The 13689-nt window shown below is 63.2% G+C and overlaps 1 protein-coding gene across 7 annotated transcripts in view; it reads left to right on the top strand.

The window, feature by feature from the left end:
* STRN4 (striatin 4) overlaps positions 1-13689 on the top strand; it is a 25728-nt gene extending 12039 nt beyond the window's left edge. For 3 of the 7 annotated variants that reach the window (XR_013968248.1, XR_013968249.1, XR_013968250.1), the window contains 13 exons: positions 1563-1704; positions 4858-5017; positions 5593-5706; positions 6052-6167; positions 7824-7999; positions 8084-8131; positions 8464-8585; positions 9700-9867; positions 10035-10175; positions 10618-10716; positions 10863-10949; positions 12226-12460; positions 12717-13689. Coding sequence is in view for 1 of the 7 variants with exons in the window: in XM_080827621.1 (XP_080683747.1) it covers positions 1563-1704; positions 4858-5017; positions 5593-5706; positions 6052-6167; positions 7824-7999; positions 8084-8131; positions 8464-8585; positions 9700-9867; positions 10035-10175; positions 10618-10716; positions 10863-10949; positions 12226-12395 (1543 nt within the window). In the remaining 6 variants the exon portion in view is untranslated. Of the gene's footprint in view, positions 1-1562; positions 1705-4857; positions 5018-5592; positions 5707-6051; positions 6168-7823; positions 8000-8083; positions 8132-8463; positions 8586-9699; positions 9868-10034; positions 10176-10617; positions 10717-10862; positions 10950-12225 lie in introns of all 7 variants that reach the window. The other 4 variants (XR_013968251.1, XR_013968247.1, XR_013968252.1 and 1 more) reach the window with 4 other exon arrangements.

Genomic DNA, 13689 nt, shown 5'->3' with positions numbered 1-13689 from the left:
GGAAAGGTGGAAGCAAGGAAGGACAGGGACATGGGCAATGGTGGGGGGCATTCTTCACGGAGGTGACAGTGGGCAGAGAACCACAGGAAAGGGGAGAGGAGGGCACACAAGGACTAGAAAGAGAATGTTCTAGGCAGAAGAAGTGATGATTGTAAGGGTTCCACTTGGCACGTTTAGGAACCCACAGCGGGTGAGCACATGAGCCTTGTGGTCTGTGGCGAGGTTGAAATCTCGGGAGTCTGATCAAATGGGCCGGAGCGGCCGCGACAGGCAGTTGGGAGTCTACGGGTTGTGGGAAGCCCGTGATTTTGAGCGGGGGTGTGACACAGTCCGATGTGCTGGTTGGCTTCGAGAAGGAGGGACCCCGGGGCCAGAGCGGGAGCCTCCTGCGCCTGCGAGACGTGGTGGATGCGAGCAGCGGAGGGGGTGAGGAGTGGCCAGCCTGTCCGCCGGTCTGCTTTTTAAAGAAATGGATGCGGGGGAGAGGAAGGAAGTGAGGGGTGGCTCTGGGGTTTGGTCCAAGCAACAGGAGTGGTGTTGATTACAGTGGGGAGGGCGAGGAGTGGAAGGAACGGCAAAGGGGCCTTCCGGGGCAAGTGGAGTTTGCGGTGCTGGGTCACCCCCAGGAGGAGTGATGAGCAGCCAGCCTGGAGCTCGGCCAGGGGGCGCTGCAGTCCCAACTCCCCTCCAGTTCACCAGGGTGCGGGTGGGAGCTGAAAGCTGGAGGGTACAGCACAGGAGGGTGAGCGGGCACAGCCAGGGTTGGGTAGTGGGGGGGACCCCGAGCATACATGCTCCGCCAGGAGGCTGTGCACACGGTGGCCGGGGAGGGAACGCCGGAGAGATCCGTCCTCCGAGCAGTGACCGTGAGCAGTTGGCAAGAACCCTCTAGAGGACCGGCCTAGCGGCAAGAAAGGAGGATGTTTCATTTATCCGAACTTCGAATTCCACCTGCGTTTCTACCCTGGACTCAGGTTTGGCAGTTATGTCCTTTGCTAAAACTTGTCATACGGTTGGAAGCATTGGACAGTCGGCCAGGAGTGAAAACAGGAGGCCATCTGTCAGTCAGGAGGGGACAGGCTCATTGACAGCGAGCCTGGCAGTAGGGGCGCAAGCATTTGCAAAGTGACCGGTTCCTCTTTCCCGCCAGGCGTGTCTGCCACTTGCCTGACCTGCGCTGGGGTTTGCCCGGGCGGTGGGAAAGTGAGCTGTCGAGTCAGTGGAGCTTTCTCGGCTGCTCTCCTGACTCAGCACCGGCTCAGCACGTGCCCGCGGATGCATGGTCGGGCAGGGGCTCGTGCTCCGGGCCTCCGAGCCCAGGGAGGAGGGGCCCGGTGTGGGGTCGGAGCAAGGGTATTTTGTTCGGGGTGAGTGTGTGTCAGGAGGAGGCTTGGACCGAAGCCCCCAGTGTGATTGGGGTCCAGGATCCTGTGGGATCACGGTGGGCTCAGCCCTCTTGAGAGTGGAGTCCAGGCTCTGGCCACAGCCCCTCGGCGCCCTCCTATCTGAACTTTGTCACCTAGTGGGACTAATGCCCCCCTCTGCCCCCATGTCGTGGGCAGGAACGCGGCCAGCAAAGATGGCAAAGAGCGCCTGAGTGGCTCAGTGCTGGAGCAGATCCCCTTCCTGCAGAACTGCGAGGACGAGGACAGCGACGAGGACGATGAGCTGGACGGCACGCAGCACAGGAAGCCGCGCGTGAAGGTGCGCCGCCTCCCCTCCGCCCTCCAGGGGCACAGAGTTGCCCTTGTGGGTGCTCGTGGGGCTCCCTTCGTGGCCTGGTCTGTGTGTGGCCTGACCCTGTGCCTTCCCAGGGTCCCCGGCCCCTCTCAGCCAAGCTCCTGTCTCAATGCTGTGTCAGGGCCCGCCTCTCCCTCCCCACCCGTCTTCTCCCGTCCTCCCTTCAGCTCACACGTCCCCCAGAGGCCTGGACCCTCCAGCCTGGGCTGGCCGTGCGCTGCCCTTTCTCAGCGTGTTCCCTCTGCCTAGCCTCATCGCTGTCGTGCTGAGATGTTGTTGGTGTGGCCGTGGCTCTCTGTCTTCTCCCTCAGTAGACCGTGAGCTCTGCCGGGCAGCGACTGGGGGATGTCCTTGCTCTTCTCTCCTCGGCACCTAGAATGCATGTGGCGGGGCCCTGGGTTCAGTCTGGGGCCAGGTTGGGGGTCCCATGGGGACTTTGTAGGCGCGAGTGTCTGGTCTGCTCTTGTGTCAGGACCTAAGCCCAGGACCAACCTGCAGGGTAGAGTCCGGATCTCAGCGAGGCTTCATGGCAGTGGCTTCCACCGCGCTTCACCCCTGCTTCTCAGCTTCCCGAGCCACCGTGCTCGAGCTGTTCAGTGGCACTAACCTGAGGCATGGCCTAGGCTGCTCTGGCCGATAAGCGTCAGTTTGGGCCTTTGTGGGTCTAGCCCTGAGCCAGCAGCAGCAACGTGGAGACAGAGGTCCAGTGCCTGGCTTGAGGGAGCTTGTGGCCAGCGGCATGCCCATGCAGGGAGCCCGTGTGTGGCCTTCCCATCAGACCCCCTCCCTGCCTCCTTCAGCCTCACCGTAGCACTCCTCCTCCAGGCAGCCCTGTCTGACCTCTCACCTGCCCTTCCTCCCCTTCCCTCAGCAGGTTTGAAGCCATCTGGACCCAGACTGCTCTGGGTCCACCCTGCCTGGTGCCCCATGGCCGTGTGGGACCAGCCCTGTCTCCAGTGTCCCCAGTATGGCTAAGCGCAGGGTCCTGCTTGGCGTGGGTGCTCAGGGAACACACAGAGCCAGCGTGCTAGAGCTGGGTCATGGGAAAGCTGGGATGGCGCTGAGTCTGGGCCTCTACCCCTGTTCCTGCTCCTTCCCTCCCCTGTTGGGATTTTCACTCCTTTCTCAGCCCTTACCTCATCCTCCTCTGGGAAGCCTGCCTGCTCCTCTCTGCTCCTCCCAGTGGAGATGATCGCTGGCTTTCCGTGCTCCCTTAGGCCTTTGTCTGTCACTGTTCTTGTCCCGCAGGCCCAGTGGGGTGGCTTATTGTGCAAGGGTCCCGAGCCTCCCCAGGCCCCCTCTCACCCGCAGACCTGCAGTGACCGGGCTGATTCCAAAGGCCTGCGAGAGTGGCCGTTGGCCTGGCTGTGTCCCTTTGGACACGTGATTCTGTCTTACTACAGTTTCGGAATCCCTGCCTCTGGGTTGTTGAGGATTTAATTAACATGAACTCGTGCCCAGAAAGCCCTTGGCTACGCTGGGGCTGGCCGCACCGAGTACTCAGTGATGGCGGTGTGAGCCGAGCCGGGCACAGTGGGCAGAACAGGGTTACTCAGGAACCCTCTCTCGTGGACCCGGGAGGACGCCTGTTATGCCGCCGTGCTACTCTTGAGCCCCGGCGCCCCCACTGCCTCTCCGGGCGTGCTGGCTGAACCTGGACCCCGGGTCTTCCACGGGGAAGGAAGGGCAGGTCACTGTGTCCTGTCCCTCCTGTCCTCCCGCAGAGGCTGGCCTCTGGATGGCTGAGCGGTTTTGACTCCAGTCCCGGCTTGGAGTGCTGAGCCTGTGGGAGGGCGAGCCGCACCCTCGAGGAGCTTGTGGTCTGAGTGTGGCTGGTCCCGGGGGTGCCCGGGCCTCGGTCCAGTCAGGGAACGCTGAGGAGGGACAAGCCTCCCCGGAAGAGGCGGCGTTTGAGGCGGGGGTGGTCAGAGCCCCACTGCAGGGACGGAGTATGTTCATAAGCCAACACTTGAAGCAGAAGTCAGCAGTCGAAACTGTTAGTAAGAATTCTCTTAAGCCGTTTTCTGCAGCCTCTGAGGTTCCGAGCACACAACCCCTGCGTGGCACTTTGTGTACGATGTGGCGACATCAGGTGGAACACGTCGCTGGAAGGCTGTGTGTGAAAGGCACCCATGCGGGGAAGTGCGGGTGTCAAGCCGCCCCAAAACCCCAAGTCTGAGTGGGGGTCCCAGTGCATGCATCGAGGCACACGGGAGGATGGGTTCCTAGCACTGCTTTAAGCCTGGCGGGGAGGGCCGCCGGCGCTTACCGGCCCCAGCGGCCTGCTTCTCAGGATGGGGGAGCCGTGCTGTCTGCTCCCGTTCCAGAAGTAGCACGCTGGTCACATGAGAAAGCTTGAGCTGAGGGTGTTCTGAGGAGGACTCGGAGAACCCTTGGTAGGCTCGCAGTCCAGAGCTGCCTTAGCGTGTGTGGGTTCCGGGCTGGCTCGGACTGGGGACCTGAGGCCAGGGGCCTCACTGCTCGGCCTGTCTGCTCGCGACATGTGCAGTAAGGGTCGCTGTTCGCAGGATGCTCCAGTCACAGGCGACGCCTGTCCGGCGCGCCAAATAACACAGAGGCTGGCGCCACTATTGGCCTTGGCGTCTAGACACTGCCACTTGAATTGTGCGCCTCTGCACACACACTTACACACATCTTGTTCCTCTGCCCCCAAACAGGTTGTATTGACTCATTTTCCCTGAGAAGTACTAGTGCTGAGGGTTGGGGGTGGCGGCAGGGAGGGGAGCGGGAAGAGCAGGAGCCAGGAGGAGGGTCCTGGGAGGGGGTCACGCGTGGAGGCGGAGGTGGCTGCGAGGGGAAGAGGTGTGCAAAGCCCTGCTGGGGGGCTGGGAGGCTGGCAGTGCCCTGGGACTGGTAAGGAGCCGCCTCTGAAGCCTCCCAGCAGGGGGAGCACAGCGGCCCCAAGTGTACTGAGGGGGGCCCTGCCCGGGGGTGGGGGGGCACTGGGAGAAGGGAAGCGGGGCCGCCCCTGGTGCAGGATGCTTCTGAGCAGGGCAAAGCCAAGGCCGGGAGCCCTGGCTTCTCTGCCCTGGAGACCCAGTGGGCTCAGGTTCCTGGCCAGAGCCCCCTGACCTGTCTGGCTTTTTCCACGTGCAGCTGCCCTCCAAGGCCCTGGTGCCCGAGATGGAGGACGAGGATGAGGAGGATGACTCTGAAGATGCCATCAATGAGTTCGATTTCTTGGGCTCAGGAGAGGAGGGGGAGGGCTCCCCGGACCCTCGACGGTGCACTGGAGAGGGGACCCACCACGAGCTGGGTAAGCGGCGGGTTTCCTGGCCAGCCTTCCTCACCGGGCGAGGTAGGGGCGCACGCAGCCCCCGGCAGCTGCTTCCTGCCCTGGAGTCTCCACCGGACGGATACGCTTCCTGAGAGGAGGGTGGCCCAGGAGAGCAGGAGGCCCATACCGTGGTGGCCAGGCCCTCACCCCTTCCCTGGAAAATCCCTGCAGGGGTGCAGCAGCCCAGCTCTTCCTGGAGCGGGGCCTCCAGCCCTCCCTGAGAGCGGCTAGCCCTTGGTGGCCCACAGGGAGGAAGAGGATGAGGACCCAGTGGGGAGAGGCAGACAGGGCAGGGCCGCACCTTCCTCCCGCCCCGTGACTCTGAGCTGCGAGGCCCTCAGTGGTCACGTAGGATGGCTAGGGACTTGAGGCTCCTGCCAGGCTGGGACTGACAACGGCCCCAGCTCAGTCTGTCGTCTCCGCCCATCCCCCCACTCCCACCTTGAGCCCTCTGTGGGGCTAGCCCTTCCTGGCCACCCCACATTTGCAGGAGGGGAGGCTGGTGGCTGGGTGGGCTGGTGGGCAACTCCAGCCCTGTGCTTTTGTTCCCCCAGAAAGCCGGCGGGTCAAACTCCAGGGCATTTTGGCCGACCTTCGGGATGTGGACGGGCTGCCCCCTAAAGTGACTGGTCCCCCTCCTGGCACACCCCAGCCCCGGCCACACGAAGGTAAGAGGCCCCTCCCCACAGCCCGGTCCCCTGGGGCCCACAGCAGAGGGGGGGCTGCAGAGCTAAGCCCAGAGCTTCTGTGGGCTCAGGGTCAGAGCCTGGCCTCTAGTCTGCAGCCTCCCTGTCGCAAAAGTTCGTCTGTCTGTCTGTCTCCCTCTTCTTGTCTGTCCTGCCCTGTCTGTCCGTCTGTCTCTCCCTGTCTCTTTCTTTCCAGCTGTGATTCTTGATCTTGTGCTCTCCCTGTCTCTCTTTCTGACTCTTTGCTTATCTCCCTCTCTGCCTCTCTCTGTCTTTCTCTCTCTCTCCCTGCCCCTCTCTGCCCCCTCCCTCCCCTACCCCTACCAGGTTCCTTTGGCTTCTCCTCAGACGTTTTCATCATGGACACTATCGGGGGCGGGGAGGTGAGCCTGGGGGACTTGGCAGATCTCACCGTTACCAACGACAACGACCTCAGCTGTGATGTAAGTTCTTGGGGTGCCCCTCCCCGCCGCGGGTCCTCACTGGGCGTCCCGCACCGTGCCTGTTCTCACTGAGCTCTGACTGGGTGCCCTGCCTGCGCTAGGCCCCCTTGTGGGAGGATGCTGTGAGGTCATTCGGCAGCTCCCCCTGGTTTACCAGGAGCTGCGGACATGGCCGGGGGCGCAGGGCTTGAGGGGGTTCCTGAGGTGCGGGACCTGGTGCCTGGCTCCCGCAGGCGCTGCACCCTTCCACCCCGGCTTACGTGCGTCTCGCGTCCAGGCCCCCCACGGGCTCAGTGCAGGGCGAGGGGGCAGCATCTGAGGAAGGGGGCCGTGGGGTGGCACAGCGCAGGGAGGATGGTCTGCGTGGGAGGCAGGCACTGAGCTGACTTGTGCAGCCAGAAACCGCAAGAGCAGGTGCGAGCGGGGCCGGTGGGCAGAAGGGCCAGGGTGGAAGGAGGTGTCAGGGCCAAGTGTTCGGAGCCCAGCACCCGCAGCGGGCCCTCTGGCCATCCGGGAGTCTCTGAGTCAGGTGCGCGTGCGCGTTTCCCCATGGCAGAACAGCCGCCACAGCCCTTAGCCGGATCTCGAGTGCTTGGTGACCCCAGCAAGGTTGGGGCACGGCTGTGGGATGCCGGGAAGGCAGGCTTCCAGGGTGGAGGCTTTGAGCAGGGGTGTGCCCGTGAGGGCATACCCGCACAGCGGCGGAGGCTCGGGGGTGATGGCGGAAGTGGGGACCGTGGGGGGTGGAGTCCATGTGAAGGGGTTGGTCAGGTGTGAACCCCATGTTGGGGCAGGACACCGAGTCTTTCCTGACAGTCTGCTCGTCATCTTTGCCAGCTGGTTGCCCCTGGGTTCCCCCCAGAGGGTGCCACCACTGTCCACCAGGGCCTGGGCAGTGTCTCTGGCACACCCCCCCCCTCCCCCGCAGGTCCCTGATTCTGCTCCCCAGTCTCCTCGCACTGTGTGGACCTGTCCCCATTTCCATTCCCCAGCATGTGCTCTGCGTGCCCTTCTCTTTCCCTGAGAGGCTTTTCTCGACCCCTTAGCTTCCCTGCAGCCACCCACATCTTCTCCGGTCCGTGTCTTTTCCTTGCCCTAAACCCTCCTAGGGCCCCCGTTTTCCTCAGGGTGAGATGCAGGTTCCCGAACGCAGCTCCGGCCTCAGCTCCTGCCACTCTCTCCCTTGCTGTCTGTAACCTGGGCCTCCTCTCAGGCTCCAGACCCACTCTGGCAGCTGTGGGGACTTGGCACACGCGGTGTCCTTCCTCAGTCCCCTCGCCTGATCTGGTTAAGGCCTGCTCCTTTGGTGTCTTCTTAGGAAAGCCTCACTCACGGCCGCAGAGCCAGCCAGGCTGCTTGGGCACCTCTTCCCAGTCCGTTTTTAATTCCTAGCGCTGCTCAGAGTTCCCAGTCCTGGGCACTGTGGGGCTATCTGACAGTCTTCCCCGAGCCCCCTCTGAACTGACTGTCTGCCCCGAAGGCAGCTCGTGCCCGCACACTGTAGGACTCAGTGAGCGAGGGGGGCTGCAGGCGGGGAGCGCGGGGCTGGAGGCTAGTTGGGGGTGCTCCACGAGGGTCTGGGTGATTTGACATCCTGGATGCCAGTCAGTGTCTGCGGGAATGCGGGGACACTGAGGCAGCTCCCCCCCACCCCAGCTCTCTGACAGCAAAGATGCCTTTAAGAAGACGTGGAACCCCAAATTCACTCTCCGCTCACACTACGACGGCGTGCGCTCCCTGGCTTTCCACCACAGCCAGTCTGCCTTGCTCACCGCCTCCGAGGATGGCACTCTCAAGCTGTGGAACCTGCAGAAGGCTGTCACGGCCAAGAAGTGAGGGTGCAGCCGTGGGCTGGGAGGCGGATCTGGGTTCAGGGTGAGGAGGGGCTCTTGGTGACGTTGGGCTTCCTCCCCCAGGAACGCTGCGCTCGATGTGGAACCTATCCATGCCTTCCGGGCTCACAGGTAGGGCAGTGCCCCTGAAGGGAGTCTGGCCCCTGGCCCACCCACTGCTACCCCAGGGGGGGCCCTCTGCACACGCACCCCATTGCTCCCGGTGCTCTGCAGACCAAGGTGCCCCGTAGCTGGTTCTCAGCCCAGCCTTTGGAGGTGGAAACGGGCGTGAGGAGATGGGGGAAGGCAGGCCTGGGGGGAGCGCGACCAGAGCTCCAGATGCTGAACTCCTTTTGGCCATCCTTGAAAAATCTGGCATAGGGCTTGAAGGTCCCATGCAGGGGGCCTGGGGAGGGGTGAGATCGAGCGTTTCATTTCCCCTCCACCGCCTGTGCATCCTGCAGGGGCCCCGTGTTGGCAGTGGCCATGGGCAGCAACAGTGAGTGCTGCTACAGTGGGGGCGCGGACGCCCGCATCCACAGCTGGAAGATTCCAGACCTCAACATGGACCCCTACGATGGCTATGGTGAGGACAGCTCCCTCCACCCACCCGCTCACCATGTCCATGGGAGCCCCTGCATTCCTTCAGCATCCCCCTGTGCCTGACCATGCGCCCCCAACCTGGGGGAGCATGGAACAGAGTGTTCAGCTCATAATGGGGGTCAGACAGGCTGAGGCAGGAAAGAGATGGCCTGGGGGGGACTGCCTCCCAGGGGATCTGGGGGGTGAGCTACCCAGCCCATGCTCGCAGGCTCTGGCGGTGTCTTCTGGGGGCTGAGCGCAGGGAGGTGGCCGCGAGAAGTCAAGCAGGGAGAGGGGAAGTTAGTTGGGCGGGGCTGTAGGGAGTCTGCTCGATCCTTGGTACACCTTTAACGGCTAAGTGCAGAAGCTACCACACTCACTTCTGTTCAGTGTCTGTCCCATCTCTGGTGACGGTTCTTTCGATAACTCTTGATGACATGCATGGCTGTGTGGCATTTTGTCAGGTGGAGTTTAAAGGTCTGTATCTTCCCTTGAGGATCATGTGCTGTTTTCCTCAAGAACGGTCCCCACCCTGTGAAAGGTCAGGGGTCAGTCCCAGGGAGTATGCGCTCTGGGCCAGGCAAGCTGCCCCACACTGGGGGTCGGCGGGGCCTGAGCAGAGCGGCCTGTGTGGACTTGAGTGACCAGGGAGGCAGGGCTTGGGCCTGGGGCTGGGCCTGGGGTGGGGGGTTGGGGAGGGCTGCAAGGAGCATGGCCGGGCCAACTCAGAGGGCCCAGACTGCAAAGGGTCTGGGGACCACAGAGCCACCATTGTCCCTTCTCCCCTTAACTAAGAATCACGTACGAGGCACCTGTTTTGTGGGTCCTGTGGGGTTGGCAACAAACAGGGGGCATCCCTGCCCTCTGAGCTTCCATTCTGGGTTGCCTTTGGAGCCCTGAGATTTTCCCAGAAGCGCCAGTGGTCAGAGTGTGAGCAGCTAGCTGGGCAGGTTCCTGTGGTGACAGCTCTGAGGCCATGAGGAAGCTGGGGACGAAGCTGGGTGAATGTGGGGGCCCCAGCCCAGCCACCTGGTTCTCAGTAGAGGTGTGCTCTAGAGCTGGTTAGGTTGGGGCTGGCGGCCCTGACATGGCCTGTTTCCTCCCTTCGGTGCGACTAGACCCGAGCGTGTTGAGCCATGTCTTGGAGGGCCATGGGGACGCTGTATGGGGCCTAGCCTTCAGTCCCGCCTCCCAGCGCCTGGCCTCCTGCTCTGCCGACGGCACCATCCGTATCTGGGATCCCAGCAGCAGCCCAGCCTGCCTCTGTACCTTCCTCACAGCCAGCGGTGAGTAGGGGGAACAGGCCTGGAGGGACGCCAACACCTCATGGAGGAGCTTTGTAGAGTTGGAGGCCCCAAAAGGAGCATGAGGGCCCAGGCTTCCCAAGTCCTGTCCTGCAGCCCCGGGGCAGGACCGGGTCTGTTAAGCAGCCTTCCCTTCCCTCTGTCCTCAGATCATGGGATCCCCACCTCAGTGGCCTTCACCAGCACCGAGCCTGCCCACATTGTGGCATCCTTCCGCTCCGGCGACACCGTCTTGTATGACCTGGAGGCTGGCAGTGCCCTCCTCTCGCTGGAATCCCGGGGGAGCAGCGGTAGGAGGGGCCCCAGTGCCTGGGGCTGGTATCTGAGTGCCTCCAAGGTTTCAGTCCCTCCTGTGGCTTTGGTGACCCGACATCCAGGGAGCAGAGGACGGTTTCCATACCCGCCTCAGGGGGTCTGGGTGGGAAGGAGAAAAGCCCCAGCTGCCACCACTGTGGCCAGCACGGGGCTCTCAGGAAGGCCAAGGGAAGAGAGATCATCAGGGACTTACCTGTCAGGCGTCTTGGAAGAGCGGATGGCCTGTGTGGATGGCTGTTCCCTGTCCTGTGCCACCCCTGGCGGGGCGTGGTGCCCATCTTACAGATGAAGCACTGTGGTCCCAAGCAGGAGAGCGCCGGGCGGGGGGCAGGACTGTGGACCGTGGTTCTTCTCCTCTTGTCTTTGTCCTGATCTCCCTAATTTCCCCCATGTTCTTCCCTCCTCCTTGCCTTCTAGGCCCAACCCAGATCAACCAGGTGGTGAGTCACCCGAACCAGCCCCTCACCATCACCGCCCACGATGACAGAGGCATCCGCTTCCTGGACAGCCGGACAGGTGAGGCCCCACCTTTCCGGCCCCTGCTCCCTCGTGCTCCTGGGGGGACTGCCCACGTGGCAGGCTCTCGGCATCCAAGCTGGGCCTCTGCCTTCCCAGGCAAGGCGGCAAGGACAAGTCACCTGCCACCCACCCTCCCTCCCCAGGGAAATCTGTGCACTCCATGGTTGCCCACCTGGACGCGGTCACCTGCCTCGCCGTGGACCCCAACGGCGTGTTCCTGATGTCGGGAAGTAAGTCAGGACCCTCGGGGCTCCTAAGGAGCGAGGGTGTGTGGGAGCGGAAGAGGAGGAGACTTGGGCACTGGTCACGGGGGGTGCTCCAGGGCTTCCTGAGGTGGGGGAGCAGGGGCAGGGGGCCTCTCGGCAAAGCATCCTGTGCGCAGAGCCTCCCGGAGGCATTTGCCAGCATCTCGGTTCATGCAGGTAACCCTCTCGGGTGGGGGTGTCGTGCCTACCGTGTGGATGTGGAAAAAACAGGCTCACAGAAGGGACAGACTTTGGTCACAGCATAGTGGCTTGGGCGCAGGAGTGAAGTTGGGGTCTGAGTCTCGGTCCTCACGGGGTCCTTAGCATTTGGCAGCACGTGGTCTGTGTGGATGTGGGCGCAGAAGCCCAGCTCCTGTGCAGCCGGGCCCCAGAAGGTTGGGGTGGCACGTGGGCCGATGGAGAAGGGGCCGTAGCTGCCCAGGGAGCCGAAGGTTGTGCATGGCTCATCAGGGAAGCCATGGGCAGGGGGCCTCCTGCCACTCGCCTCTGGTCCCCACCATCAGCCTGTGGGAGGTGACAAGTGAGCACACGGGATGGGGACCCATTGTGGCCTGTTCTCCATCTGTCCTGTGATAGCAGCAGCTGATGGTAGAGGGGGTGGTCAGTGAGATCGAGTCCGGAAAGAAGCTTTGGGACAAGTCCCAGGGCCCCTCTGTGAGGGACAAATAGAGCCGGCCTCCACCATAGCTGGCCCGATCTTTCTAACGCCTGAGTCAGGCTGTGTCCGTAGGTAGCTCGTGCATCAAGGCCCAGTCCTGTCTGCTCCCCACTCTCTGACCAACTCCCCCCTACCGGCCCAGTAATCCTGCTTGGGCTGCTCCAGCCGTACCCACCTCTCGCCAGTCCTCAGAACCTTCCCTTGGCCCACCCTGCTGCCTCCCAGGCTCTTCCTCCCGATATCCCCTTGGCCATTCTGTCCTCACGCTGACCAGGGCCCACAGTGCTGCTGACCCCCTGCAGGATTCGTTCTGCCGTCTTGTTTCCTCCCTGCCGCACTGGCATGTCAGCAGCCCCGGGGCGGGGAGCTTGGCCTGGTTGGCCTCGTACATTCACTGTGTCCCCCAGGGCTCAGTACGCAGGTGCCCAGTGAATACTCGGCAGCCAGATGGGTGGAGGGTGGGCTGGGCATCCAAAGATGGCTGGATGCCCAGCGCCGAGGCTGGCCTCTCCAGAGGCTGAGGGTCAGAGGAGCCGGGGTACGTGCTGGGGGACAGCCCTTTCTGCTCCCGCCCCTGCGCAGGCCACGACTGTTCCCTGCGCCTGTGGAGCCTGGACAACAAAACGTGCGTGCAGGAGATCACGGCCCACCGCAAGAAGCACGAGGAGGCCATCCACGCTGTCGCCTGCCACCCAAGCAAGGCCCTCATCGCCAGCGCCGGCGCCGATGCGCTGGCCAAGGTCTTCGTGTGATGCCTGCCTGGCCCCGCCCTGGCTGCCGCGCTGGCTGGGGAGGGGGACGGGCAGGTGGCGCTGAGGTGAGGGGCCGGACAGGAGGGAGGCTCAGCCTGGGAGGGTAGAAACCCCCTGCCTCCTCACCCCAAGCGGGACCTCACATGTGTCCCTTCGCTTGGCCCTTCTAGAGGGTGCCGTGTCCCAGGGTGGTAGCTGAGGCACCTTGTGCGAATCATCAAGGTAGCAGCCCCTGGGCATTGCGGAGGGGTAGCCAAGGCGGCCTGAGCTCTGGTACCTGGGGCATCACGCTCCAGCCTGCCTGCCTTCTCTCTACCTCAGGTGACTCCCAGCCTCCCTGGAGGCCCGGCCTCTTCCCGCCTACCTGGGAACCTGGTGGTGCTAACGGCCCTTTCCCCAGGAGGCCGTCCCCCAAGGCCCGTCCTTCCCCAAGCATCCAGCCTGGGGAGCAGCCTCCTTCAGGAATCCCCCTCCAGGATGGCCTCAGGGAGTTTCCTCTCTGCGCCCTGACGCCCAGTCCTGGTATCAGAGCTGCCGTCTCGGGTGCAGCACAGCCAGGGCTGGGTGTCCTGGGGGATCAGCTTTTCCAAGATGCCAGAAGGTGCCAGGTTCTCTCTTTGAACCCCCGACCTCCCTTCTCCGTCTTCCCAGACCTGAGTGGGAGCTGCGCTTGAAGGAGCCCCAGGCGCCCCTACTCTGGGTCCCCCGGGAAGCCATGGAGCTGGCTGGACCCTGGGCTGTCCTCAGGGGGTGTGCCTGGCCTGGCCCACCCCAGAAGCACGCCCAGTCTCCCACCCTCCCCTCCAGTTCCCTCAACACAGCTTTCCAGACACTACCCAGCACCTCCAGGGCCAGTAACTGCCTGGGGAATAGGTGATGCCCTCGGGGGAGGCGCCTACCCCTACCTCCCCCACCGCTCCCTGCACTCTTCCAGGGGCAGCCCCCCAGCCCCCAGGGGGTCACCCATGGGGACAGATGGCCTTCTCTTGCCCCTCCTTGGGGGCATGGAGGCTGGAGGGGGCCCCTTGGGTCCCCCACAACTCCCTGTATATCTGTATAAATAAATGGGATGTTAATGGAGCCCTGCCCCCCACCCCCACGTCGTTATCACTGTGTGATAGTCTGTGTCTCCTCTCCTGGCCCTCCACTCTCTTCCTCTATTTATTTCACTCTCTTTTTTGGGTTCCACCCTGGGCCCTCGGGCCCCCTTCCAGGTTCCTGTTTATAAGCCCCCATCCCCCATGCCCTGGACTTGGATGTGAGAGTCGTCTCAATAAACCCTTTGGAGTAAGAT

The sequence above is a fragment of the Martes martes genome, assembly GCF_963455335.1.
Source record: "Martes martes genome assembly, chromosome: 17".
Taxonomy (NCBI): Eukaryota; Metazoa; Chordata; class Mammalia; order Carnivora; family Mustelidae; genus Martes; species Martes martes.
This window is presented reverse-complemented; position numbering and strand designations above follow the sequence as displayed.